This window comes from Anguilla rostrata, chromosome 17 (genome assembly GCF_018555375.3).
Source record: "Anguilla rostrata isolate EN2019 chromosome 17, ASM1855537v3, whole genome shotgun sequence".
Taxonomy (NCBI): Eukaryota; Metazoa; Chordata; class Actinopteri; order Anguilliformes; family Anguillidae; genus Anguilla; species Anguilla rostrata.
This window is the reverse complement of record NC_057949.1, coordinates 19,441,413-19,469,392: the sequence shown is the minus strand read 5'-3', so window position 1 is coordinate 19,469,392 and position 27,980 is coordinate 19,441,413. Positions and strand designations below refer to the sequence as shown.

General features: G+C 42.2%; 2 protein-coding genes across 3 annotated transcripts; one reads left to right on the top strand and one right to left on the bottom strand.

Moving 5' to 3' along the window:
• The first annotated feature begins 150 nt into the window (after nucleotides 1-150).
• LOC135243545 (interleukin-2 receptor subunit beta-like) lies at nucleotides 151-8,397 on the top strand. 2 transcript variants are annotated; one of them, XM_064315462.1, is made up of 11 exons: nucleotides 151-641; nucleotides 1,752-1,855; nucleotides 2,060-2,140; nucleotides 2,427-2,536; nucleotides 2,685-2,750; nucleotides 4,619-4,709; nucleotides 5,011-5,144; nucleotides 5,292-5,496; nucleotides 5,757-5,874; nucleotides 6,117-6,201; nucleotides 6,869-8,397. In XM_064315462.1, the coding sequence occupies exons 3-11, from the start codon at nucleotides 2,065-2,067 to the stop codon at nucleotides 7,541-7,543; spliced, it is 1,560 nt and encodes a 519-aa protein (XP_064171532.1). In that variant the 5' UTR covers nucleotides 151-641; nucleotides 1,752-1,855; nucleotides 2,060-2,064; the 3' UTR covers nucleotides 7,544-8,397. The 2 variants fall into 2 exon arrangements, with proteins under 2 accessions (XP_064171532.1, XP_064171530.1); XM_064315460.1 differs by having other exon boundaries at nucleotides 1,731-1,855.
• Nucleotides 8,398-15,003: 6,606 nt separating this feature from the next.
• LOC135244081 (interleukin-2 receptor subunit beta-like) lies at nucleotides 15,004-24,588 on the bottom strand. The gene is made up of 11 exons (XM_064316280.1): nucleotides 24,387-24,588; nucleotides 21,021-21,114; nucleotides 20,536-20,653; nucleotides 20,331-20,406; nucleotides 19,974-20,061; nucleotides 19,490-19,620; nucleotides 19,156-19,342; nucleotides 18,771-18,888; nucleotides 18,452-18,536; nucleotides 17,068-17,365; nucleotides 15,004-17,035 (listed from the first exon to the last, which is right to left on the bottom strand). Exons 2-11 carry the CDS (start codon nucleotides 21,091-21,093, stop codon nucleotides 16,680-16,682), a joined length of 1,530 nt encoding a protein of 509 aa, XP_064172350.1. The 5' UTR covers nucleotides 21,094-21,114; nucleotides 24,387-24,588; the 3' UTR covers nucleotides 15,004-16,679.
• Between the last annotated feature and the right edge of the window lie 3,392 nt (nucleotides 24,589-27,980).

The window sequence follows — 27,980 nt, the reverse complement described above, 5'->3', positions numbered from 1 at the left end:
CCCCAGATGTAATTATTCTGGCCTGTGCACTTCAGTTTATTGTGCCTTTGCTGGGGCTCTTTGGCAGGATGTGGTTTGGCAGGGTCGCAGTCACTCTATTTTTACCTTCACAGGTGACAACAGGCCCCAGGCCTTCATTCGCAGTGCTCACGCCACATAAAAAGCGTGCGTGTGCATGTGCGTGTGCGTGTTTGTCTGTGTGTGCATGTATGTGTGCGTGGGTATGTGTGTGTGTGCGTGTGTGTTAGAGCGAGAGAGATGGTGATATTTTTTTTTCTTTCCTCAGCCTCCACTGTGGCTTCCTGTATGAGATACAACCGTCAGGGTCAGAACAAAATTGTGGTTTGCCTGCACTGCCATGAAATGTCACTGGGCTGGGACCAGAATGTCTTCATCGTCATAACCATCAGAGAGAGAGAGAGAGCAAGAGAGAGAAAGAGAAAGGGGGGGGGCTGAGTAAGTAAAATAGGGTAGACAGAAAAAGAGAAGAGATTATCACTTAAAGGGGTAGAAAGAAAAGAAGTGATTGAAAGTGGCAGGGGTCTCATAGAGTGAAGAGGTTTGTGAGAGAGAGAGGGAGAGAGAGGAAGAACCGGGACATCTGGATTGTCCTTTTGACTGCCAGACATCTGGAATGAGAGGTAAACCTGCTCCGTAGAAGTGACACATTTGGGAAATTTTAATTGAATGTTGGAGCAATGGCATAGTGTGACAGTTTTTTTAGTTGTTGCCTCTCAGCCAAGTGAACCCACCTTAATTTTTGATTTGAGATGCTGGATGGCAATTTTCAGCCTGTATTTTTGAATTATATCCTGTCCTACTGAAAACACTGCACGAATAAGGCAAGATCAGCGAGGGACCTTTGGCTTTTATTGGTAACAAAATGACTGTAGGTCTCAGCTGAATGCTCATTTGCCATAACGAGGAAATGAGCTACAATCAAGTCTAATCATAAAATACTCATCAAATTGAAAAGAAAAGAAAAACATTTACCATCATCTACATTAGAAGCGGTGTCCATCTCACACTGGATTCGACTGTGCTCATCCGTCTCTGAGCAGGATCACGAGCTCGTTCTTAAAGCGTTTCGGTAATAACGCAACCCCGTATGACTAGCACGGGTGGCCTGGAGTGTCAGTGAAGCAGGTGCCACAGTTAGACAGCCATAGCAGCTCGCGTTCTGAGCAGAACCTGAGCGGAGCCCTAAGCTCTGTAGTACGGCGGTGTAGTACAATGGTTAGGGAACTGAACTGCATGCTTTAGGTAACACAGGAAAATGTCCAGTGTTAGTTCAACTCTAACAGATGGCATTTCGGACCAAATGCTATCTGTTAAGAGTTTAATTAACACTGTTAGAGTTGAATTAACGCTGGGCATTTTCTTGTGTGACCTAAAGCTTGCAGGATGGAATCCCAGGACAGGACAGGACTTCAGTATATATCCAGCTTTATAAATTGATACTATGTAGAAATGCATATAGTCTCTCTGGGTAGGTGCATCTGATAAATTCCTGCAATGCCATGTAATGTTAAACTCAGCTCTTAGTCATATGACCCTATTTGGGAGTTTTTGTTGTTAAGTGTATGCAGCCCCCCCCCCCCATCCCCCCAACTTCACTGCTAATATTTATACATGGTGCAAATGCAGCACTTTTGCTGTGCAAGCAGAATGGACTCTGGTCATTTGGTCACAGTTGCTGTTGCGGGTGCCATTTGTTTCACATTTTTCAGGGTGGGGTTTATGCTCTCCAGCACTGTGCCGCGTACGAGTGCCAACTCTCACACCTCACAGCCGTGCCACCCTCGCCACTTGGGCAGCTGCTATTGGCCAACCTACCAACCGTCCGGTTGATCTGGTACGACATTAATTATAAAATTAGGAACCTTAGTTGTCATTCAGTGAACTGTAAAAACAGTTTTTTTTTTTTTTTTTAAACACATACTGTTTGTACTAACATATGGCTGTGGAATCTTACAGTATGTTCTACATGCAGAAAATAAAATATTTTTGCTGAAACAGACATGTAACCATGGAAATAAGAGTCTCTGTCCATCTGTAGGAGCAATGATGGAGGTCCTGTGGCGGAGGTCTCTCTTTCTTCTGCTCGCCGTGCAGATGCTTCCCTGTCACTCGCTGCAAGGTAAGGCTACCTGAGGGTACATCTGGCACTCAAGTCCACCTTTACTGGACAGAGCGGGAATGAAAAGAGCAGGAGCGAAAAATGACTGATGGAGAAACAGATGATCACACAGATAGATAGATGATGGATAGATAGATAGATAGATAGATAGATAGATAGATTTCCATTAATTTCATTGTATAGGCCAAAGGAGTTAGGACAGTTGGGTAAAATGTAAAATGAACAATCAATTCCAATATAAAGGTACGGCTTACAAGCAGATTTTGTGCGTCTTTTCTCTCTGTAGATCTGACTTGTTTTAATGACTACATCAAAAAAATAAGCTGTGTTTGGAACGGTTTGGGAACACCCCCGGAGGTCCACTGCGTTCTCAAAGCAAAAGCACTAGTTGGAAATGTGTATGTATCATTCCAAGCAATATGGGAAGGTGGTCGGCAACAGCGAGTGCTTCCACTGCAACCAGTAGACTCTCAATAATGTCCCAATATCTGCGAGAGCACAGCAGCATTCAGTATTTTATCTTTTCTTTTGTTCTTGCAGGAAGAGTTGTGAGCTGATGCCCGCGGAGGGTGAGGACCAAGCCTTCAGGACCTGCCAGCTTGCTTTCGAAGTATACATTCTAAAACATAAATTAGAACCTTTGACATGAGGTTTCTGACAGGGTTCCTTTGAAACTAAATGCAATATTACACCACCGCCAATATTTCTAATTTTTTACCTGTTCACACACTATGCTTGAATATTGTTGAGGAAAAAAATCTATGTACATAACATATACTGTGCATATGTTCAAGGGTTGAATAAAATAATGGAAATGCCTAACGGAATTTTAACAACTAGTAACTTGTAAGGTATAGAGCCACCCTTCATTGTCCTTCTTGGAATGATGTCGTACAAGTTTTGAATTGTGTGCAGTGATCTGATTGTGAGATATTGGACCATGCAGAGGAAGCATCAGACCTAATGACTCCCTCCAAATGGCTGCTCATACCATTACATATTTGCCAGCATGTTCAACAGCTGACCACAGGTATTGTGGGCTGAAGACTTCCATTGGCTTTCTTCTCAGTAAGCCCATCCAGATGAAGGAAAAACAGCACAATGTCACAGTTCCCTAGTCTGTCCACCAGATGCTGCCTGTTCCTCAGCCCTAGTGTGTCTCATTTCTGTCTATTTGGTCACTGTTTGTGATGTTGTTATCAAATCATTAGTTAATTATTGTTTGCGAGTTTATTCAGTACACCTGTTCTTACTCCTGTGCATGTAAGCTCCTGGTCTCTGTTTGCGAGTTCTGACAGCCACAGTGGGCAGGTTTAGTCCTTTGTGGTTTTTGGCCGTTTGTTGTTTTGTTTCTTTGTTCCTGGTTGGTTAAGGTGGTAAGGTCTTTCGTTGTTTCACTTATCTCTGTCTCCCGAGTCCTCTCTCTGTGCAGGCGTCCACAAGCCTGAGCCCCGTGTTAGACGACCGCTCCTCAGATTGCGTGACTTTCATCCATTACTCAGGGTTCCAGGTTCTGTGATCCTGGCACCAGGTCCCACGTCATTATACATTAGCCTTAGAGATAAGGGATCCTCTGAATTGCCATGAACAGCAGCTCTGTGAGATTGCGATTGAGTTTTTGTTGGGAGGTCATTTTTGCGGCAGTAGTACTGGGTGTTTAGTAACTGTGCTGTTAAGTATCCGTCTGTCCCTGCCAGTGAACTTTGACTTGTGACTACTGTCTCTCTTTGCCGGCACAATTTGTTAGTGTGGGGATGTTTGTCATCATTTTTGGCAGTTCCCCTTGCTGATGCACCTTCAGTTTGGCCACTGACTATTTGGCCTCTTGAACTCTGTTAGCTGCCTCTTGTTGCTTTGGAAACTTGCATATGAAACTGCTGATTGTCAGACCTCTGTAATTCCTGACGCATTCTGCAAATTGGTGTTCAACATAATACAACAGCTGCCTTTGTAGTTATAAGTTAGTTAAAAGTCCTCTTTCATGTGGTGTTTCTGTTATTTTGTCCAACTGCTCTCTATATACAGAATACTGTACATACACAACATGTCTGTAAGAATATATGAATGCAATCAAGCTGGATTCAGTCTACTTCTGTCCTTAATTTTCACTAATGATAACTGCTAAAATGGAGGTCATCTCTGTGGTCTGGATACAATTAATATTTGTCTTTAATGTGGACTTGCAATGAAGCGCTAGGGATGGTTTCCTCCCTCACAAGCACACTCTCCAAGCTGCATGTGTGAAGATCACCAACAGATCTTTCACATTTAGAGTCAAAGTTAATGGCAAATGCTGATTGAATCCAGGCCACAGGGTCGATTTCCATTTTAGCAGCATTCAACCAAGAGGAGTATTGACTAGTTTAATGACAAAATACGACAAAGGCTTATGCTTATGGCACTCTTTCTCTTGTTCCCTGATTTGTAACAACAAAACCTGAAACTTTATTTTCTCTGTCTGTTACTTCTCCATTGCAGGTATTCTCTTATTACTACAAATTGACTATTAATGTCGTGTGTGGAGACTCTGAGGTTGCCTGTTTGAAGGACTACTGGCCGGCGCATAATGGTGACTGCCTCTGATTTTACAAAGGGCTCTGCACTGAGCTTAAAGCATCCTTGTGTACCTTTGCCCTCTGTCGCTCTGAGTTTGTGAGTTTGCGGCCTGATTCCCCCTTACTCATTCCCTGTTTGCTACCGTGAGGGCACAAGAGATGGCTACCAGACATATTAAATGTTTGCCTTATTTCTACACTTTTCTTAATGCTTTAGCGATAATGTACAACCGAGCTCTGGGGTTGAAACTAATTGACTGCTCTTTATGGAAAATTAACTGAGGCCTGTCTTTTGTTGCTGTTGCTTTTCGGCAGTAAAAATGCACCCCCCTGGCAAACCCATCGTCGTCAAGTCAAATGTCTCCTGGAGTCTCGGCAGTCCCCATTCAAATCTGATCCCCAGCTATAATTTTGAACTGCAGTACAAACGGTCAGAGCAGCCCTGGGAGGTGAGTGGTGCCGACAGGTGTGTTACTGGAGTGTGCGTGTCACAGGACATCAGTAGGATTTCAGATGAACTCTGACCCGCCCAGCAGCTCCGCCCTGATGATGAAGTTCCCGTTTTCTCTGTTTGTCTGTCCGTGCTTCTGTCTCAGAATGCGGTGTCAAGGAACCTCACGGCCAAACAGATGTCAGTAGAGCTGCCCGAGGACAAGCTTGAAAAGGGACGGCAGTATGAGGCCAGGGTTCGAGTGAAGCCATCAGAGCCACGGAATAGTTTACCCGCCCTCAGAGGGGTGTGGAGCAGCTGGAGCCCCACTGCGTCCTGGAGGTCAGAGGTCGGGAGGTCACCTGAAAGAGGTAACAGCTTTTAATTCAAGTGACTGTGACCATTTTGAATTTGTAATGTGTAACAGTTATTTTTCAAAAGCAATAACAGTTGAAGGATCATTGAACTCATCTCTGCTTGATGTTTTTCTCTTGTTTATGCAATTGTATTTGATGGCACATCTGCTGAGGTGAGAAGGAGGGCTCTGTGCTCACTCACTTTCTCCACTGTATTTCTCTTCTCCCTCTCCCGTCCCCTCCCCCCTTTCTCCCTCACCCCTCACTCTCTCTAGCCTCGCCCCCAGGGTCTTTCCCAGGTCTGGGCCCAGAACTGCAGGTGACTTTGGGGCTGGTGACTGCTGCTGTTGCCCTTCTGGTCCTGATCACCTGCAAATTCCACAGAGCCGGCTGGTGAGCAGTGGGGAGGGGCTCATGTGGGAAAGTGACATCACGCAAAGTCAACATGTCACACTGCATCTGTGGGGAGATCATGCATCGTTGATTCAGTACTTGTGACACGTCAGTGATAGTACTCTAGGATATTAGAGGGTCACATGCTGATAGGATGGTCTTGATGCAAATGCTCAGATGCTCAGTACAGATATGGGACACATTTTGCTTTGTTTCCCTGCTCATTATTTATTGTTTTCCAGGGTTTACAAGTGGAAGCTGCCACATGTGCCAAACCCATCCACCTACTTCCAGTCCTTAAATTCTGTCCATGGAGGGAATTTCCAGGTAAATCACAAGGGTCACTGCAAGGCATGTTGTATCTCTGGAGCATAAACTGGTGGTTTTTAGATTAATTATTTTTAATTGAAGAGCGCTCAGAGTCACCATCTAAATGCCTGATACGTTTTAAACTGATGGATGGGCTTCTGACGCAGCGCTTAACGCTCTTTAGTGCGTAAAACCAGCAGCTTTGTGATGTGAGGCGCTTTGCTGGCACTCTGTAGGAAGAGGTGCACCACACAGAACCGCTGGGTTCCCTGGGAAATGCAGTTTGAGCTCAGCTGTTTTCTGCGGTTTCTTTCATTCCCTCAGTGACAGAAACACGCAGGCAATCAAAGTGTAGACAAAAACAGCTGCTCTCTCTGATCTTGGTTTCAGGCTGAGGTCTACCCTGGGGATCAAAAACATCCTTTCACTATTTTTGAAACGTGTTCCATTGATCTTGCACCATTTTCATTCTTGCAAACCTATAAATATGATTTACAGTTGAGGCACCAGCACTGCTGTTAAATTATAGAAAACTCTTAAGGAACACTTCCTGCGTAGCACTGCTATGTGACTGTGGCTCTTAATTATTTAATGAATTATGTGTCAGGTGCATGAATATTCATTCTTTTCTGGCTTTGGTTTGGCTCACTGAGTCCCCTTCTCTTCTCTATTCAATCCTGTCCAGAAATGGCTGAGTCCCATGTACGCCCCAGAATCCTTTGATATCCCCCAGAGTTTTGAGGACATCTCCGCTGTAGAGGTGTTCAAAACTGAGGACGTCGCCGCCCTGCTCCACACGAGCAACCCCACAGATCTCTGGGACAGCAGTGCCGGCTCCTCCTGCTTCTCCAACATGGGCTACTTCTACTCCGAATACCCCGACTCTTATGGGACTGAAGTGCATTTCAGCTACCAGATGGACGCGAGGTGCTCTGTGGAGGTGGTGGGTGAGGATGCCCCTGTCCCGGCCAGGTCTTCCTACGAGCACCTCAGCGATCATCCAGGGAAATCCAGACAGCTGGATCCAGGCCGCAGGGAGCAGAATGAGGAGGAGGAGGGTGACATTGGGGATGGCTCAAAGGAAATAGACACAGTTCCTCCTCTAGCCATTCTTCCTTTTTCACTACCCAGTCCTGTGACCCCTTCTCCCATCCCACTACCCCCTCACCTTCTCAACATGCCCCTGCTACCCCTCCCCTCTCATGATTTTGACTCAGATACTGCAACTGGTAGCAGTAACGCCCCAGGACCACTGGAGGGAGCGCTTGGCAGATCCTCCTCAGAGAGAATTGAGCCCTCTAGTGGTGGGTACATGTCAGTGATGGAAATGCTGAACACCTACTGCAATAAATCCATTTGAGAAATGTTTTGCTATGAAAATATCACTTTTTCTCAGATCCTTTTCCCCCTAAATATGGTTCTCTAATATAGATAGTTTGGTGTAATGTAAATTAATAATACAAATAATTTTCTTTTGCAAAAGTGTCCAGGGAAATTGATCAGTTGTACAATAGTATCAGTCATCTATTGAAAGGCCATTACAAAGAATGGTAATGAGGAGTATTTGTCATTTTTATTATTTAAAAAATATATCCAATAGATAGGCAAAACATACAATTTGCTCTGGGACACTTCCTTCATGCTTTTATGTGCTTATAAATGTTACAAGGCCATGATATTTATGTGCAAGTGCAGATCACTTATACTACTGCTTAATAATTTTACACAGATTGCTCTTGAATGTTTGAATTGCCTTTTACTTCACTTAAGTTTTTTTTTTTTTTTTTTTTTTCATGAGGTGTGGCATTTCCATTCTCAGATTCAGTGTTTGGGATGTTGTCATGGCCTCTGCCGTAACAGTAGCATGTAATATCTGCAATATTTTAAAATAGATGCATTATATTTTAATTTTTTAAGTCATTATTTCTGCTGTGGATACATGTGTAAGGTCTCCTTAAATGGGAAATGCTGATGGAAGGCTGTTCTCTTTTGACATTGAATTCAATTTTGTCCAGATTATTTGTGTTCGGTTTTTATACATTTGTAATCATGTAAACGTGTGCTGCTAATACCAGACTTACTCTCTGACAGCTCATTTGAATGAAAAGTTCCTTCACTGTGCATTATTTTAACAACTGTTAAAACAATCCTATTATATTTCGCATTTATTCTCAGATATGAAGCTAATAAAAATAAACTAACTGACAATGACAAGTTGACATTGATCCTCCAGTTTTATGTGCTTGTGTGTGTGTGCGCCTGTGTGTGTGTATGTGTGTGTGTGCGTGTGTGTGTGTGTGTGTGCGTGTGTGTGTGTATGTGTGTGTGTGCGTGTGTGTGTGTGTGTATGTGTGTGTGTGTGTGGGGGGGGGGGGGATGTGGGGGTTGATTTTCTGGCAAGATACCTCGTTTCAGTGAAGCTTTGGGGTTTGGCAACAGGAAGCAAAGGAGCAGAATTTTTTGAGGGGTGAGTTTGCTACAGGAAGCAGCTTCAAACAAAAACAATCCTATTATATTTAGCATTTATTCTCAGATATGAAGCTAATAAAAATAAACTAACTGACAATGAGAAGTTGACATTGATCCTCCTGTTTTGTGTGCGTGTGTGTGTGTGTGTGCGTAGGTGAGTGTGTCTGTGTGTGTGTGTGTGGGGGGGATGTGGGGGTTGATTTTCTGGCAAGATACCTCGTTTCAGTGAAGCTTTGGGGTTTGGCAACAGGAAGCAAAGGAGCAGACTTTTTTGAGGGGTGAGTTTGCTTCAGGAAGCATTTCCTTTGATGTGGCTTTGCTTCCCCTTTAACTATGGGATTCTTTTTTCTTCTTGTAGGTTTTGTTTACAAAAAAAAACAGTGAGCTGGACCAATAGCGACTGGCCCACTGTCTAATAACTGCAACATGTAGGCCTGTCCTACATTTCACGCTATTATTTTTTCCTGCAACGTTTAACTAACTGCTAGAGGACGACAAAGAAAACGCAAGATGCAGTTGATACCACCAAACAGAAAATGCCCTGGATAGAACAGAACAGATGGTACTGAGTAACTGCCAATGCAAGTGAGTCTCACCTGCAGGATTCAATAAACCTGTGCATTTTACATGGTGCTGTCAATGGGTGTGGAACTGGTGAATTATAGACTACTAATGTTCAGATGGTGTGGGACAACTAATGACCACATCAGCAGGTCTTCTGCTAGGCTCCAACTTAGGCAATCATGGTTTAAATAAACCTGGTACATATTTACATAGCAGCTCAGTGTCAGTATCTACAGGTTATTGCCCACGGATGGAGGATTGCCAGCAGCAATGTCACTTCACTGTGTCACTAACCAAATACTTACAGACTATGGTGTGTGTGTGTGTGTGTTTGTGTGTGTGTTTATGTATGTATGCTAATCTTTGAGTTCATCTTCCCATTGAGAAAATGAAAGTGACCTATATGAAAATTCTTCTGCAGGTCAGGCGTAAAACAGCATCATTTCAGATGTAACATAGTTTTCATTGACAGCAGACGGTGCTTTGGTTAATATACACAGGTTACTGCAGATCACAAGACTCACAGAGCTGACCTTTTATCTATCACAGAATAGCATCAGGTAATCGTCACTGTTAACACTGCATGCTGCTAACTGCCACAGATACGGGGAAAATATTTTTTTGCGTGTATGTGTCACACACCACAGTCTAACTTGACATTTAAAAGATCCTATCAATCAAGACTTGAAAAAAAATTGATAACTTAGAATTAAAAAAAACTACTGTTACTTCGGTTTTATTTATGAATCATTTTGTTGTGTTGCAACTTGTTCTTATCAGTGTACAGTTCTTGTTTGGGTCCATAACATTTATCATTTACATTTAACAGTTATCTTTTGTTTTCATTAGCTGAAGGGCCACCACAGGTGCTCTTGCAGTAAATGTAGGCATAGACTGAACACGTAGACTGACGGACACAGGTAAGGCCCCACTGGCCATTCTGACAGAGTCATTACACCAGCAGTGTTGGACCTTCTTTTTTCTGAAAATTCCAACGGCGCACCCTACACGCCCCTGTTTTTCTCATTCACCTCCTTCAGCGGCAGGTTCGGTGCCAGCATGGACTCTTATCACATATCGACACTCTCTTATCTGGCCTTGAAGACCTGAAAATGATTCAATCCAATGGACATAAGCAAAACAGATACTTGGACTGAGTCTGAGTGGGTCTGCGTGCCTCCTGTGACTGACACATAGAAGTGGGTCTTCACTCCTTAGACAGGACAGAACTCGCACCCAAACAAACCTCAGACTTATTCCGACCCAAAGTGTCCACTGGGTTCCGCAGAACTGCCAATAAACCTTCAGCGAGCGATTCGCAAAACAGCAGCGTTCTAACCAAAAAGCAGACGCAAAGGGGTTCTCCCTGACATACTATTCACATTTCCTGTTGTTAAAACCTCATTTGCATGAGCCTGCACTTCAACTTGAGTTTTCCGCTGAAACAGCAAACGTTTATCTCCCTACTTACTCTTCTCTTCTGTTCACTTCTAAACTAAACAAGCCCTTTCATTAATGTTTTTGTGATCGCATAGCAAGGTGGTGGAAAAAGACAAAAAGCCACAATGGCGGAAGTTACGACATGCACTCACAAATCGTGACAGCTAAAAAAATGAATGCATCAAAAAAAGGGGTTTGCCAGTCAAAATTGTGACAAAGTACAAGTGGCAAACAAGTATGAATCCAAGGTACTCTTAATGGTAAAGTGAAAAGCCTTTATTCAAATGTGGCAAAAAATAAAATGTGCTGAACCTACATGTTGCAGCCTTGCACGGCCTTCCTCCGCATTCCAAAAAGCACCTTTTGGGCCATTGTCTTTGTCCGTGTACCGCTCCTTCACTTACTTTTTGCAACTATAATAATTAGATCTGCTCTTCATTTCTAACTGGTTTAAAAGATAAGGAAAGGAGTGCACATGTTTATTTATAAATCCTTTATTCATATAAACTGTCAGAGCACATCTCTTACAGCAATCTGCTACAAGCAGCAAAGGTGTTATACAATATTAAAAATTTCGGAAAATGAGTCGTCAGAATTCAGCGTAAATTATGTGGCCTACGGAATAAATAGGAAATTATGTGGCCTACGGAATAAATAGGAAAGCACACAAAAACAAAATGTTTAAGAACAAGTACAAAAAGAGAGAAACAGGCAGTCAATACCAAATACCATTTTATGTATTTGGTATGTATGTATGTATGTATATTGTAGGCTAATACTACAATATTTAAATACCCCCCAAAACTACAAAATTACAAGTATAAAAGAACAACAGTTTTTCTTTCATACCTGAGACCAACTGAAAAACATTACAATTTACTAATATGGATTATTTATTTTATGTAGTTCCTGAGACGGTATAGTTTAAGGTATACAAGCCACCATGTTCCATTGGAAAAAAATACATTTAAATTTCTAATATACTGACAACCACAAATAATACATTTCTATAGTGGTAATGGTTGCCCTTGAAATTGTATACTGATTGGGGAAATATAGTGCGGCATTACTGAACTTGCATTTGCTGCAGCTAAATGACAGTTCCTTACAACAAACAATACACAGAGCTGGCTTCCGTATGCTGGATCTTTCCCCATAATATCCATCAATATGCAGCAAGGAGCCACCTTGTCATGTTTACATGGTTCTGCACTAATAATAGCTAAGGGCTTCAAAGCAGCATCCCCAAATAAAGCTACATAAAATGATGAGCTTGGTACCAATCTGCACACAAGGATTCAAATTAGATGAGCAGCCCCTTGTGAAGTGAGTAGGTCACCCAAAAAATACAAATTAAGGTATGTTTCCACTTACCCAGAGTACTGTGTATTTATCCAGATAATTTTGCAGACATTTGACAAGTCTTTTAGATATCTACTGCAGCTCACCCTGATACTTGTGTAAGGTCTCCTTAAATGTGAAATGCTGATGGAAGGCTGTTCTCTTTTGACATAGAATTCAATTTTGTCCAGATTATTTGTGTTCAGTTTTTATACATTTGCAATCATGTAAACGTGTACTGCTAATACCAGACGTACTCTCTGACAGCTCATTTGAATGAAAAGTTCCTTCACTGTGCATTATTTTAACTACTGTTAAAACAATCCTGTTATATTTAGCATTTATTCTCAGATATGAAGCTAATAAAAATAAATTAACTGACAATGACAAGTTGATATTGATCTTCCTGTTTTCTGTGTGTGTGTGTGTGTGTGTGTGTATGTGTGTGCGTGTGTGTGTGTGTGTGTGCGCGTGTGTGTGTGTGTGTGTGTGTGTGTGTGTGTGTGAACCATCTAACTTGTAAATGAATAATGAATTTCTTTGCAGTCTGTGGTGAAAAGGGATGATTTCAGTGAAGCTTTGGGGTTTGGCAACAGGAAGCAAAGGAGCAGACTTTTTTGTGGGGTGAGTTTGCTACAGGAAGCAGCTCCTTTGATGTGGCTTCGCTTCCCCTTTAACTATGGGATTTCTTTTCAGAAAAGAACAGTGAGCTGGACCAATACCAACTGGCCCACTGTCTAATAACTGCAACATGTAGGCCTGTCCTACATTTCACGCTATTATTTTTTCCTGCAACGTTTAACTAACCACTAGAGGACGACAAAGAAAAGGCAAGATGCAGTTGATACCACCAAACAGAAAATACCCTGGATAGAACAGAACAGATGGTACTGAGTAACTGCCAATGCAAGTGAGTCTCACCTGCAGGATTCAATAAACCTGCGCATTTTACATGGTGCTGTCAATGGGTGTGGAACTGATGAATTATAGACTACTAATGTTCAGATGGTGTGGGACAACTAATGACCACATCAGCAGGTCTTCTGCTAGGCTCCAACTTAGGCAATCATGGTTTAAATAAACCTGGTACATATTTACATAGCTGCTCAGTGTCAGTATCTACAGGTTATTGCCCACGGATGGAGGATTGCCAGCAGCAATGTCACTTCACTGTGTCACTAACCAAATACTTACAGACTATGGTGTGTGTGTGTGTGTGTGTGTGTGTGTGTGTTTATGTATGTATGCTAATCTTTGAGTTCATCTTCCCATTGAGAAAATGAAAGTGACCTATATGAAAATTCTTCTGCAGGTCAGGTATAAAACAGCATCATTTCAGCTGTAACATAGTTTTCATTGACAGCAGACGGTGCTTTGGTTAATGTACACAGGTTACTGCAGATCACAAGACTCACAGAGCTGACCTTTTATCTATCACAGAATAGCATCAGGTAATCGTCACTGTTAACACTGCATGCTGCTAACTGCCACAGATACGGGAAAAACATTTTTTTGCGTGTATGTGTCACACACCACAGTCTAACTTGACATTTAAAAGATCTTATCAATCAAGACTTTAAAAAAATTGATAACTTAGAATTAAAAAAAACTACTGTTACTTCGGTTTTATTTATGAATCATTTTGTTATATTGCAACTTGTTCTTATCAGTGTACAGTTCTTGTTTGGGTCCATAACATTTACTGTATTTTATAAATATTACAATAACCACAAATATCAAGGTATGTTATGTGACCACCAATGCAGCAAGTGACCTTACCCTGACATACCAAGTGACACACACTATATTCCAGTTTGTGTAAATTGGCATAAACGTTCATGAATGACTATGTAGTGCTTAGTTATACCATTGAAAGAAAGTGTTACCAGAGCAGCTACATCTGTCAGCCTGTATTTCAGTGTGATGACTGTTATCTTTTGTTTTCATTAGCTGAAGGGCCACCACAGGTGCTCTTGCAGTAAATGTAGGCATAGACTGACGGACACAGGTAAGGCCCCACTGGCCATTCTGACAGAGTCATTACACCAGCAGTGTTGGACCTTCTTTTTTCTGAAAATTCCAACGGCGCACCCTACACGCCCCTGTTTTTCTCATTCACCTCCTTCAGCGGCAGGTTCGGTGCCAGCATGGACTCTTATCACATATCGACACTCTCTTATCTGGCCTTGAAGACCTGAAAATGATTCAATCCAATGGACATAAGCAAAACAGATACTTGGACTGAGTCTGAGTGGGTCTGCGTGCCTCCTGTGACTGACACATAGAAGTGGGTCTTCACTCCTTAGACAGGACAGAACTCGCACCCAAACAAACCTCAGACTTATTCCGACCCAAAGTGTCCACTGGGTTCCGCAGAACTGCCAATAAACCTTCAGCGAGCGATTCGCAAAACAGCAGCGTTCTAACCAAAAAGCAGACGCAAAGGGGTTCTCCCTGACATACTATTCACATTTCCTGTTGTTAAAACCTCATTTGCATGAGCCTGCACTTCAACTTGAGTTTTCCGCTGAAACAGCAAACGTTTATCTCCCTACTTACTCTTCCCTTCTGTCCACTTCTAAACTAAACAAGCCCTTTCATTAATGTTTTTGTGATCGCATAGCAAGGTGGTGGAAAAAGACAAAAAGCCACAATGGCGGAAGTTACGACATGCACTCACAAATCGTGACAGCTAAAAAAATGAATGCATCAAAAAAAGGGGTTTGCCAGTCAAAATTGTGACAAAGTACAAGTGGCAAACAAGTATGAATCCAAGGTACTCTTAATGGTAAAGTGAAAAGCCTTTATTCAAACGTGGCAAAAAATAAAATGTGCTGAACCTACATGTTGCAGCCTTGCACGGCCTTCCTCCGCATTCCAAAAAGCACCTTTTGGGCCATTGTCTTTGTCCGTGTACCGCTCCTTCACTTACTTTTTGCAACTATAATAATTAGATCTGCTCTTCATTTCTAACTGGTTTAAAAGATAAGGAAAGAAGTGCACATGTTTATTTATAAATCCTTTATTCATATAAACTGTCAGAGCACATCTCTTACAGCAATCTGCTACAAGCAGCAAAGGTGTTATACAATATTAAAAATTTCGGAAAATGAGTCGTCAGAATTCAGCGTAAATTATGTGGCCTACGGAATAAATAGGAAATTATGTGGCCTACGGAATAAATAGGAAAGCACACAAAAACAAAATGTTTAAGAACAAGTACAAAAAGAGAGAAACAGGCAGTCAATACCAAATACCATTTTATGTATTTGGTATGTATGTATGTATGTATGTATGTATGTATGTATATTGTAGGCTAATACTACAATATTTAAATACCCCCCAAAACTACAAAATTACAAGTATAAAAGAACAACAGTTTTTCTTTCATACCTGAGACCAACTGAAAAACATTACAATTTACTAATATGGATTATTTATTTTATGTAGTTCCTGAGACGGTATAGTTTAAGGTATACAAGCCACCATGTTCCATTGGAAAAAAATACATTTAAATTTCTAATATACTGACAACCATAAATAATACATTTCTATAGTGGTAATGGTGCCCTTGAAATTGTATACTGATTGGGGAAATATAGTGTGGCATGACTGAACTTGCATTTGCTGCAGCTAAATGACAGTTTCTTACAACAAACAATACACAGAGCTGGCTTCCGTATGCTGGATCTTTCCCCGTAATATCCATCAATATGCAGCAAGGAGCCACCTTGTCATGTTTACATGGTTCTGCACTAATAATAGCTTACGGCTTCAAAGCAGCATCACCAAATAAAGCTACATAAAATGATGAGCTTGGTACCAATCTGCACACAAGGATTCAAATTAGATGAGTAGCCCCTTGTGAAGTGAGCAGTTCACCCAAAAAATAAAAATTAAAGTATGTTTCCACTTACCCAGAGTACTGTGTATTTATCCAGATAATTTTGCAGACATTTGACAAATCTTTTAGATATCTACTGCAGCTCACCCTGATACAATGGACCTCAATGGGTTTGTGGTGCTCAGAGCACCAAATAATTACACCCGAAAAACTGAACAGCAACATCGCATTCCAAATATAATGCAGTGGTTACTTACAAACACCCAAAGAGCTTAATTTGTGAAATGTTTCACCGAAAACTACTTTCTACGAAGTATGCCAACTGTGTATATTCGTGCAAAATCTCAACCAAAGCACACCAGTATTCTGGGGCACAGTGTCAATGTTGTTTTAAAACATTGTGTCAACATTTTTGGCTGGACCGCAACAGCGGGTCCAGCCCTATAAACACAAATGTCTGTAACTGAGTGATGAAGTTACACCATTTATGGTGAAGTTACACCATTGGTCGCCAGATCCAGCCATATACTAGGTTTTGACCTGGTCTTGTTGATGAAACCGAGCAGAAATTAAGCTCTGTGGGTATTCATGAGTAACTGTGGCATTATATTTGGAAAGAGATGTTGTTCTGGGTTTTTCAAGTGTCAATTTCCGGTGCTTTTGAGGCCACAAATGTTAGGGACCCGTTGAGCTCCATTGCACCAGGATGAGCTAAAGCCGATATCTAGAAAACTCTAGCAGAACTATCTGGATGTATAGATAGTACTCTGGGAAAGTGGAAAGACACCTTAATTTCATTTTTGGATGAAGTGTCCCTTTATGAACTGAGAAAAAAAACTCAAAGGGAGTTGTTACAGCGGGCACTCTGCACTGACATATAGTCACCACTGGAGGGCTCAAGTTCTGCAAAGGGGGATCTACCAAGAGCTCCCTCCAATGGTCCTGAGGTGTTACTGCTACCAGGAGCTATATTTGAGTCAAAATCGTGAAAGGGGAAGGGCAACAAAGGGGTACTGGGAAGGTGAGGGGGTAGAGGGATGAGAGAGGGGGTCGCAGGAACAAGTAGTGTAAAGGGGAGGATGGTTAGAGGAGGAAGAGTGTCCATTACCTTTGGACCATTCTCAATTTCACCCTCCTCTTCCTCTTCCTCCTCCTCCTTCTCATTCTGCTCCATGCAGCCAGGATCCAGCTGTCCTGTTCTCATTCCTCCATCTAGCGATCAGTACGGACCTCACAGTAGCTGACTTGGAGGGGGGTATTTTCAAGTTCCACCCCTTCCCCACCAACTTCCTCCCCAGAGTGCACCACCCCAGATTTGTAGCCAGAGTACACTGGACAGACCTCCACACTGTAGGAGCTGGGGGGCTTGGAGCTGCTATCGCACTTCTCTCTGGGGTCACTTGCGTGCTTGCTGTAGAACAGGGTGGTGACGTCCTTGGCTTTGAACACCTCAACAGCGGAGATGTCCTCAAAGCTCTGAGGGACATCAAAGGATTCTGGGGCAAACCTGGGACTCAGCCATTTCTGGACAGGACAGAATAGAGAAACAGGAGACTGAACAATGAACAGATTCGTATTTTATGATTCACAATGTTAATAAGCATACTTTTATTGAAATAAAGGCAAGAAATAAGCTGTAAAAGATCAAATCAATCTTTGGAATGATCACCTACATCATATTTTGTGATGTGATAGAATTAGGAAATTAGATACTGTCAAATTAGCTACAGCTAGCCCTTTTTCCATTAAAGAATTAGCCTATGCTTGATGCGCATACGATAGTTATTGCGACAACGCTAATGCAAAACGGGTTAAATCAAAATATGACGCTAGACTAATTCACTTGCTAGAGGTGGATTAGAGGGGATCCTAAGGTAGGACCTAAGCTAGATAGTGCTGTCCATCTGCAGCCATTGATAGAGCTAAAACTGTTAGCATGCAGCCCATATTGTCTAATATCGATGTACTGGATGCACGCACAATCGGTATCAGTCGTCTGGTATGAATGTGGGCAAAAAAGCTAATTTCCCAGAAAGTGCTCTCGTTGTTGGCTTTGGGAAGAATCGTACAACTCCAATCACCTCTGGCTCAAATGTGAACAGCTGTATTGTGGTCTTATAATCAGCGACTATGTCTTCTACACATGTTCTGTGTCATCTGAGTCATTGATAATGACCTTCGATTCAGAATCAAATTTCAGTGCTGTCCATTCCTATCATCTTTTCAACCAAAAGGTGCAATAGCAGAGCTGTTTGTCTTCCACCTATTGCGTCACGCATCAAAGGTAATTTCCCGGCGTGACTTCGTAAGGTTCGTCAGGACTGATCGATTTGATAAATTTGAAATCATGCGAACAACGCTTTCAGCTTAATTTAAAGAAAAACCTTAAGACTAAAATGAATTGCCCTATTACCTAAGTGTAGTGCCTCACAACACACAGTTGCTGTTTTTACACACCAAAAAATCATTAAACACTGCATCAGCGAAATCCAGCCATCAGTTAAACACGTATTAGGAATTTAGCTGGTGACCCTGAGTGCATTTCAATTAAAAATACTTAATCTAAAAACCACCAGTTTATGCTCCAGAGATACAACCTTCGTGATTTACCTGGAAATTCCCTCCATGGACAGAATTTAAGGACTGGAAGTAGGTAGAGGGGTTTGGCACATGTTGTAGTTTCAGGTTGTAAACCCTGGAAAACAATAAATAATGAGCAGGGAAACACTGCAAAATGTGTCCCACATCTTTACTGAGCATGTGCATCAAGACCATCCTATCAGCATGTGACCCTCTAATATCCTAGAGTACTATCACTGACGTGTCACAAGTACTGAATCAACGATGCATGATCTCCCCACAGATGCAGTGTGACATGTTGACTTTGCGTGATGTCACTTTCCCATATGAGCCCCTCCCCACTGCTCACCAGCCGGCTCTGTGGAATTTGCAGGTGATCAGGACCAGAAGGGCAACAGCAGCAGTCACCAGCCCCAGAGTCACCTGCAGTTCTGGGCCCAGACCTGGGAAAGACACTGAGGGCGAGGCTAGAGAGAGTGAGGGGTGAGGGAGAAAGGGGGGAGGGGACGGGAGAGGGAGAAGAGAAATACAGTGGAGAAAGTGAGTGAGCACAGAGCCCTCCTTCTCGCCTCAGCAGATGTGCCATCAAATACAATTGCATAAACAAGAGAAAAACATCAAGCAGAGATGAGTTAATTGATCCTTCAACTGTTATTGCTTTTGAAAAATAACTGTTACACATTACAAGATAGAAACATTCAAAATGGTCATGGTTACATGAATTAAGCCATTACGTGTTTTAGGGATCCTCCCGACCTCTGACCTCCAGGACGCAGTGGGGCTCCAGCTGCTCCACACCCCTTTCTTTGGCTCTGATGGCATCACTCGAACCCTGGCCTCATACTGCCGTCCCTTTTCAAGCTTGTCCTCGGGCAGCTCTACTGACATCTGTTTGGCCGTGAGGTTCCTTGACACCGCATTCTGAGACAGAAGCACGGACAGACAAACAGAGAAAACGGGAACTTCATCATCAGGGCGGAGCTGCTGGGCGGGTCAGAGTTCATCTGAAATCCTACTGATGTCCTGTGACACGCACACTCCAGTAACACACCTGTCGGCACCACTCACCTCCCAGGGCTGCTCTGACCGTTTGTACTGCAGTTCGCAATAAAAGGAGAGGGGCATTTTTGGAAGTTTGCTGAGACTCCAGGAGACATTTGACTTGGCGACAATGGGTTTGCCAGGGGGGTGCATTTTTACTGCCGAAAAGCAACAGCAACAAAAGACAGGCCTCAGTTAATCCTTCACACTGTCTATGATGAGTTTACCAGCAGGGTTAATTTTTTACCACTGAGTACCGAAAAGACTTTACAGTGCGCAAAAGCTGGCCATGAGGTGGTCATCACCAGATGTCACAATAACTCAGATTAATTTTAAATAAAAATGTATTAAACACTCCTTTCATTGTGTAATGAAACAGTGACACGGGGCCTGAAGCTAAACTCAGTAAAAGAATTTTGTTTTTCTGATATGACCCTGATGTTATTGTGCATTCCTAGCTTCCTAGATTCCTAGATTCCTAGGCACAGTTGCATATAGCCAAAGTACTTACTATGCAGTTTTGGCCGGTAGTCACACCTGACAACAGTGTCGTTTTCACACGTTACTGTAAGAGGTAATTTATCCCGGCTGTTAAAACCCTAAAAGAGAAAAGAAAAAGATTATAGAGGGCAATTGGAAACTGTCAAATGTTTGCACTGCATTGGCAATAAACCACCGAATCAAGACCCCTCAACCACAGAACTGCATAAGTTCTTACACAGTTCTATGACCTTGACACACAGCGTGTGCCGTAAACAATGAATTACTCCAAAAATTCATGTAGACACACTAAACTTTGCGGATGACCTTAACTTTTTACTGGTTATACTTTTACCGACTACATTAAAATGTATATTTTATAACATACCTCCTCTTTGTTAAATATAAGATGACAGCTCCGTAAGGTGTCCTGACCCTCCATGGGCTTTAGATCACAGCTGTTGCTGGGTGACAAATAAGCACAAACGATTTAGGCCCTGTCCATTTTTTTTCAATGCCCACTTCTGATGTTCCAAAAATGTAGATAAACTGGTATCAGCTAAAAAACATGAAACTCTATGTTGGTCCCCTACACATGTTTATTATGTCTTTCTAATTCTCCTTGGAGAACACAGTGCACTCCTGGATGACTTCCTGAGCTGTTCCACATACAGGTGATGTTATTGATGTAGTCGTTGGTGCAAGTCAGGCCTATGGAAGAAGAGCAACAGAGAAAATGTTTTTTCATTAAATCACAACCTGCTCTGACATATAATTTGTATATTTACACTAATTACATTAGGGAATGAAACCGGACTGAAGGATTTTTGGCTTCAGGGATACAGGGCAAACTTTGCAGTCCTGTCCTGGATGAAACATGGAAGTATGATAAAAGGCAGTTCTTGTGGAATTCATAATCTTTGACGTTTCCTGGCATTTTTAGCTTTGGCCATGAAGGGCTACACCTTATTACAGCTTGTTGGGTAAAAACAACAACAAAAATGAGTTTTCTGAATGAGAATGCTTCTAATCTGTGTAACTGCCTGGGTTTTCCTCTGCGTGGTGCAGGTGGCCATACCTTGCCGTGAGTGGCCGGGAAGGATCTGTACAGCGAGCAGGAGAAAGAGAGACGACAGCCACGGGACCCCCATCACTGCTCCTACAGACTCATTCTTAATGAGCAGACACAGGAAAAGAATGCATGGAACATTAAACATCACAGTAGAAACCCTGTCGCCGGGGATGGACATTCCCTCCTTATGTTACATTACACTTTGTTTAGCAGATGCTGTAACCCAGGGCAACCTGCAATGTAAGGAAAAATCCACTCAATGGCTACTTTATTAGGTACGCCTATCTAGTTCCAGATAGGGTCCCTTTTGCCTGCAGTACAGTCTGAATCATTATGTCATGGATTCAACAAGGTGATGGAAGCATACCTTGGGAATTGTTGTCCTTGCTGACCACTGTCGTAAACAGCTCTTATCTGAGCATTTGTGGCCTTGCTGTTAGACTGAGTCAGCCCATTCTCCTCTGACCTCTCTCATTAACAAGGTGTTTTCGACCACAGAACTGAGGCTTAATGGATGTTTTTGTTTATTGCAGCATTCTCAGTCAACTAGACTGTAGTGCTTGAAAATCCCAGCAGGCAGGAGGGCAGTTTCTGAGATGCTTGAACAGCCACACCGCACTAAGAATCATACCACGGTCTAATGGTGAAGCCACACTATACGCGGCTCCGCCGCCTCCATTTATTTTGAATGAGAGGTGGTGGCCAGACCTCGCTAGGCATGTTGGCGTTGCCGGCGGCCCGGCGAGGCCGCGGGGAGATGGCCAAAGTTCAACTTTGACCCCCTCGCCGCGTCGCGGTAACGAATCTGATAGAGCTCAACAGTGAGATTCCGGAAGTGTAAATCCTATTCATATTCTGAATTGAGGATTTGATTATTAGCCATAATGTCGTAACCATCAAAGGTAGACTTACCACGAGCTATCATATTGTGAAACGATTTTTTTTGCAGTACTCTGATTAAGCGATTAAAGGAACTGATTGGGATTGTACGCTGACTTTATAATTATACTATTCTATTAAGGAGGCCCACGCAGTAATACTAAATAGACTATTTGTGCCAGATGATGATTTTAAATAATTCATATATTTTTAAGACTGCTAATTAGAAACTCAATAATAGCCAAATGCTAATTTAGGCCTACACTTTGTATTGCACATGTGGGATGCAAACAAGCTTCGCCGCGCAACCTGGGCACCAGAAGAAAAAAAAGTAAAGTCAAAAAAAATTTTCTCACCAGCATCCATGGAAACACGACATTAAACCCGGTCAAAATTTAACGAACACAATTGTCTGTCAAAAATAGGTGACACGCCCACAAACGGGGACGCGGCGCAGCGCCAGGCGGCCGTCGCCGCGTATAGAACACGTCTCCTGTCTGTTCTGGCCCCACGATGGTGGAATGACCTCCCTGTGGAGGTCAGAACAGCTGAGACTGTGACCCATTTCAAACGTCGACTGAAGACCCACCTCTTCAGGCTGCACCTCTCCCCATCCCTCCCTTCCCCCCTGTAAATGACTAAACTTAGGGTTGTAACTAGGCAGCTGTTTCATAGGTGACTTAGGCGCATCAACTGTCTTAACGACTACTTGTATTTTTATTTATCTTTATTTTTCCATAGATTGCGTTGTTGCCGTTCTCGTTGTTAGTGTTAATCAGTTTAACCATCAGGGTCCAAGTTGAACTATGCGGTTGTTCCCTATACTTGGACCGGTACTTCTCTCTAGGGGTTTCGCCATACTTGTTCCTGGTTATGGTTATACACTTTGTTGTACGTCGCTCTGGATAAGAGCGTCTGCCAAATGCCTATAATGTAATGTAATGTATAGTGTGGCTTCACCGTAAGGCGATAAGGTCACGCGTCTTGCCCGTTCTAATGTTTGGTCGATTAACAAGTAAATCATCATGTCTGCATGCTTGATTCACTGTTTGGAAAAGCAGGCTATTTGCATTAACAAGGAGGTGTACCTAATAAAGTGGCCACTGAGTGTCATTGAAATCACCAAAGCGCATTCAGATTTTATCAAATGCATATTACAACTAATAGTATAACAATAATACAATTCTGAACGCAGAAGATTTATTTCGTTACATGTATGTTCAAGTGTTGTTTTGGTACATATCGCAAAAACAATTTGTAGTTTACACATTGACATCAACCAATGTTTGGCATGGATGGGCTAACATAGTTTATTGTAAAACCACCCAACAAAGGATTTATGTAGGCTATGCGATTAACCAGTGATAAGGAAACAACCACTCTGCGTGGGGAGTGTGTTCCATCAGGTTCAACTTTGAGCAAGTGGTTCGCGTTTTTCTGTGTAATCGTGTCATTACCATGTTAAATCTAAAATAAACCCTCTCGTACTGCCCAAATATGCTTGAAGGCCTCGCTTGTCCATGCTGCATCCAAAGTAATTACCCTACTGTGAAAATGCAAAAGCTTTCGGCCAAATTACTTTTCAGAGGCAGCGTTTCTGGAAACTGCGCTCCGTGACACGCACGTGGCTGACGCGCTACAGGCAGTATCTTCGTGGAAAGAGACAGGAAAGTACAACTTTGAATGGTTAGGGACTGTCCGACATCGCACGTTGTAATTTTACGCTTTGGTAAACTCGGTCTCGTTTTATGGTACGCAAGCTGCCATTTTCGTTTCACAGTTACACAAAAGAAATGATTCGTAAGCTACTGTGAGCAAAAGGTCATCAGTGTGCGTCACCAATGTGCTCGGATAATGTCCTAAAAATGAAATGTTCTTTCATAGCGCTTTATATCGATGATAAACCGGTATCAGTATTTTATTAGCTAGCCTAAACGCCTATATTTTAACATCACACAATTATACAAGTGACCCTGTAATGTCACTGAACCGATGTAATTACTCTCGCTTTAGAAGTAAGCATGAATGGGAATATATTACTGTTACAAAGACCGAGAATAATTCTCGACAGTCGAGACTCGACTTCGCCTAGCCTACTTGCACGAGCGCGTATAGTTCAAAAGCACAGCACCTACGAGAATCCGGAGAGTCAGAAGTTTCATTTGTTTGAGAACGTTAAGTTCAAATTCATGATCAGCCTTGCGAATTCAAAGCCCGTTCATTTCGATAGTGGTCTTAAGGACCCGTGTGTTATGATCGATAACCAGCTAAAGCAATCATAATCATCATAATGATATTATTTGTATTCTTTTTAAAAAACAGAAACAGTAGCGTTAATTTAAAACGAAATAAGTCTATGTAAATCTTTGGGGATCCCAGGTTATGGGGATCCGTTTTTTTTTATTTGCTTTTTAAAACAAATTATTTGTTCAAATTAGATGACACCTTGTCGCTCCACATTCCCCTATAAGCGGTCACGTTGAGCAGGCTTACCTCTATCAAATACAGCTATCCGACAGTCCAAACACCCTGAACCAAAAGTGTATAGCCACACCGTGTCGACTTCTACCTCTCTCTTCTCATTATCTCTCATTAAATTCTCCCGTTATCGTATGTACCCATCTCTCTATCTGAGAAAAGACATTGGTTCCTGTGTTGTAGGCAAACCACAATCTCACACAATCTGTGTGTATGTGTGTGTGTGTGTGTGTGTACGTGCGTGTGTGTGTGTGATCAGAAGTCACAGACTATGGACGATGTGGAAACACAAAGTCAGTAATCTGTAATTTCAATTCTGAGACTCAGCAAATAAAATTAAAGAAAGGTAAAGAAAAATTACACATTTACCCGAGGACTTGGGAGCTTCACCACGGAGATGAACGTTGATTATTTTGTTCAATTAAATTCAGTCATTTATACTATTTGTCTATGTATGTGTGGTTTTGCTCAAGTATGTTTTTCAGTGAAGTAACCTTTAGTTGTGGTTCATGTTCGGTTAAATCCCCTGAAAAATGAAAAGAAAAACAACTGGTATTAGAAAACATGAAACTGCACGGTCAAATTTCATAACAGCAAAGTGTAATGCCTCTTAACATTAAAATGAATCAAGACGGATCAAGATACAGTTGTCCTCTTATATAAAATTGATGTATTGTGGCAAACTAAGAGGGCCCCATCTAACCAGGATTTTAAATTTTAGGCGGGCTAACTTTAAAAAGATGCGATCGGAATTAAGTAAGGTAGACTGGGTGCAACTTCTTGATTGCAAGACTGTGAATGAAAAGTGGGGCAGATTCAAAAGGGCTATACTTGATGCTCAGTGTAAATTCATTCCAAAGGTGCAGAAAAGTACGTTGGAAAAGCAGTCTCCACAGTGGATGAATAAAGCTATACAGACAAGTTTGAGGGAAAAGAATAAACTGTTTAAGATATATAAAAATGACAGTACTGAGAGTAATAAGGCTGAGTATTGTAATATGCGTTCTAAGGTTAAAAAAGGGTAGCCAAAAGGCTCTATGAAAGGCAAATTGCAGATGATGCTAAAAGTAATCCTAAACGTTTCTTTCAATAATGCAATAGGAAAAGGAAAGTTAAGATAAGTTAAAAATAATGATGGAGCACTTCTTTATAAAAATAAGGATATTGCTGATGCCTTAAATGACTACTTTGTTGAGAGTTTTACCAGAGAAGAGGTTACTAATAGGCTGGAAAGGCGTATTCAATACTCAGAATGTCTTGGCAGATATTGAGATAGAGCATATAGAAGTATTAGATAAATTACATAAACTAAAGACAAATAAAGCAGCAGGCCCTGATAGCTTCTACCCAAGGGTATGAAAGGAGTTAAGGGAGATCATTTTTAAACCACTCGCAAGTATTTTTAGACAGTCTTTAGAAACTGGAGAAATTTTGAATGACTGGAAACAGGGTATTGTAATGCCAATATATAAGAAAGGGGACCGTACCGACTCAGGAATCTACAGGCCTGTCAGTTTAAAATATGTAAAATACTTGAATCTATCATTAGAGACAAACTAGAATTATTTTTTGAAAATAATAACATCCTGAGGGATAGCCAACATGGTTTCTGCAAGGGAAGGACATGCCTGACAAAACTAATGACATTCTTTGAGGAAGCTACCAAGTGTCTGGATGGGAGCAAGGCTTATGATATTATATACTTGAATTTTCAAAAAGCATTTGATAAGGCACCACATGACAAACTCATTATCAAAATGAGGACAGTAGGAATTACAGGAGGCATCTTGGACTTTTCAAGCTTAGCAAAAGGAGACTTAGGGGTGATTTGATTGAGACTTTTACATTTATTAAAGGGATTAACAAAGTGACTACAGGAAATTATTCAAGTTGAGTTCAGTTAGCAGAACGAGGGGGCATAAATGGAAACTGGCAAAGGGTAAATTTCACACAGACGTTAGGAAATATTTTTTCACACAGAGAGTGGCCAATGTGTGGAATAGCTTTCCTGGACATGTAGTGGAGGCAGAAACACTGGGGGTATTCAAGGCCCGGCTTGATACAGTGTTAGATACTATTTAGCTTTTAGGTAAACTAAACATTAAGTACAGTTTAGTGGCAGTTTAATAGACGAGCAGTGTTGGGCTGAATGGCTTGTTCTCGTCTTACGTTACGTTATGTTATGTTAAAACTCATCTTCTCATGAACACTTCGTCACCATTGCACATGTGTACTCTTGGGTATTCTCTCCATCAAGGGTGATAAGGACAAGTCGTTTCGTTAAAAATTGCGTGATTTTGGCGTGACAAAGTTAGCACTTTATGCTAATGCAGATTCATATTTAAAAGTAATGTTTCTCATGAACCGGAAGTTGGATCTCCTCACGCACGGATATGTACATTGTCCAAAATCATCTCTAGTAAATGTGTGACAGAAAATTTGCTGGGTTAAAAGATGACCGCAATACAGGGTAGATGGCGCTGTCATATAATCAAGACTGTAACCATGAAACTGTTGAGCGGAAAAACATGCTTCTTTTGGTATTTGGGTCCTCTGGGCACTTTCATACATTTTCTTTGAATAAATAGTGTCTATGTCAATAGATGGGCGTGCCATGCTATGCTGTGTTCGTAGGGCCCCACATTACTGCTTGCAGCTATATTTATTATTATTCTACCCATTTTTTGGACCGCTACTCCTCCCAGAGTTTTCGCACCACATACACGTGCAATATGTCAAATTGAGCGGCTTCATCGGGAATGGTGTGCTATTACTTTGGAAGTTTCGGTGCACGGGTTTTGGAAAAAAAGAAGAAAAAAAACACACCAACCGCTCTGCCGACGACACCTCTACCTCTGCCTCCTGCTTAGGGAACAAGGGGGGTTGGTAACCATACAGACACTTAAATGGGGACATACCAGTGGAAGAGTGGTGCAAGGTGTTGTGTGCAAATTCAACCCAGACGAGGTGACTGCTCCAGGATGCCAGATTTGTCGCGACGAGGCACCTTAGGGTCTTCTCCAGTTCTTGGTTAGCTCTTTCCGTCTGACCGTTGGACTGGGGGTGAAAGCCAGACGAGAGACTCACGGAAGCCCCAATGAGTCGACAGAAATCCTTCCAAAACTGGGAAGTGAACTGGGGACCCCGATCCGAGACAATATCCTGGGGGAAACCGTGTAATCTGAAGACATGTTGCATCATAATCTCTGCAGTCTCTCGAGCCAAGGGGAGTTTGGGCAGGGCTATAAAATGACAGGCCTTTGAGAACCGGTCCACCACCAACAGAATGACAGTATGACCTTGGGAAGATGGTAATCCGGTGACAAATTCCATGGAGTGTGAGACCAAGGGTGAGAGGGAATGGGAAGGGGGTACAGCATACCTTGAGGGCACAGCTTGGAGCTCTTATTTTGGGCACAGATGGAACAGGCTGCTACAAAGGATCGAACGTCCCTCTCCATGTTCGACCACCAGAACTGCCTCCTGAGGAAGTCCAAGGTCCGTGCAGCCCCTGGGTGCCCAGTGAGTCGTGAAGCATGCCCCCACTCCAAAACATTAGAGCGTACAGCCTTAGGAACAAAGAGGCAGCCTGGTGAACTGTTACCTGGG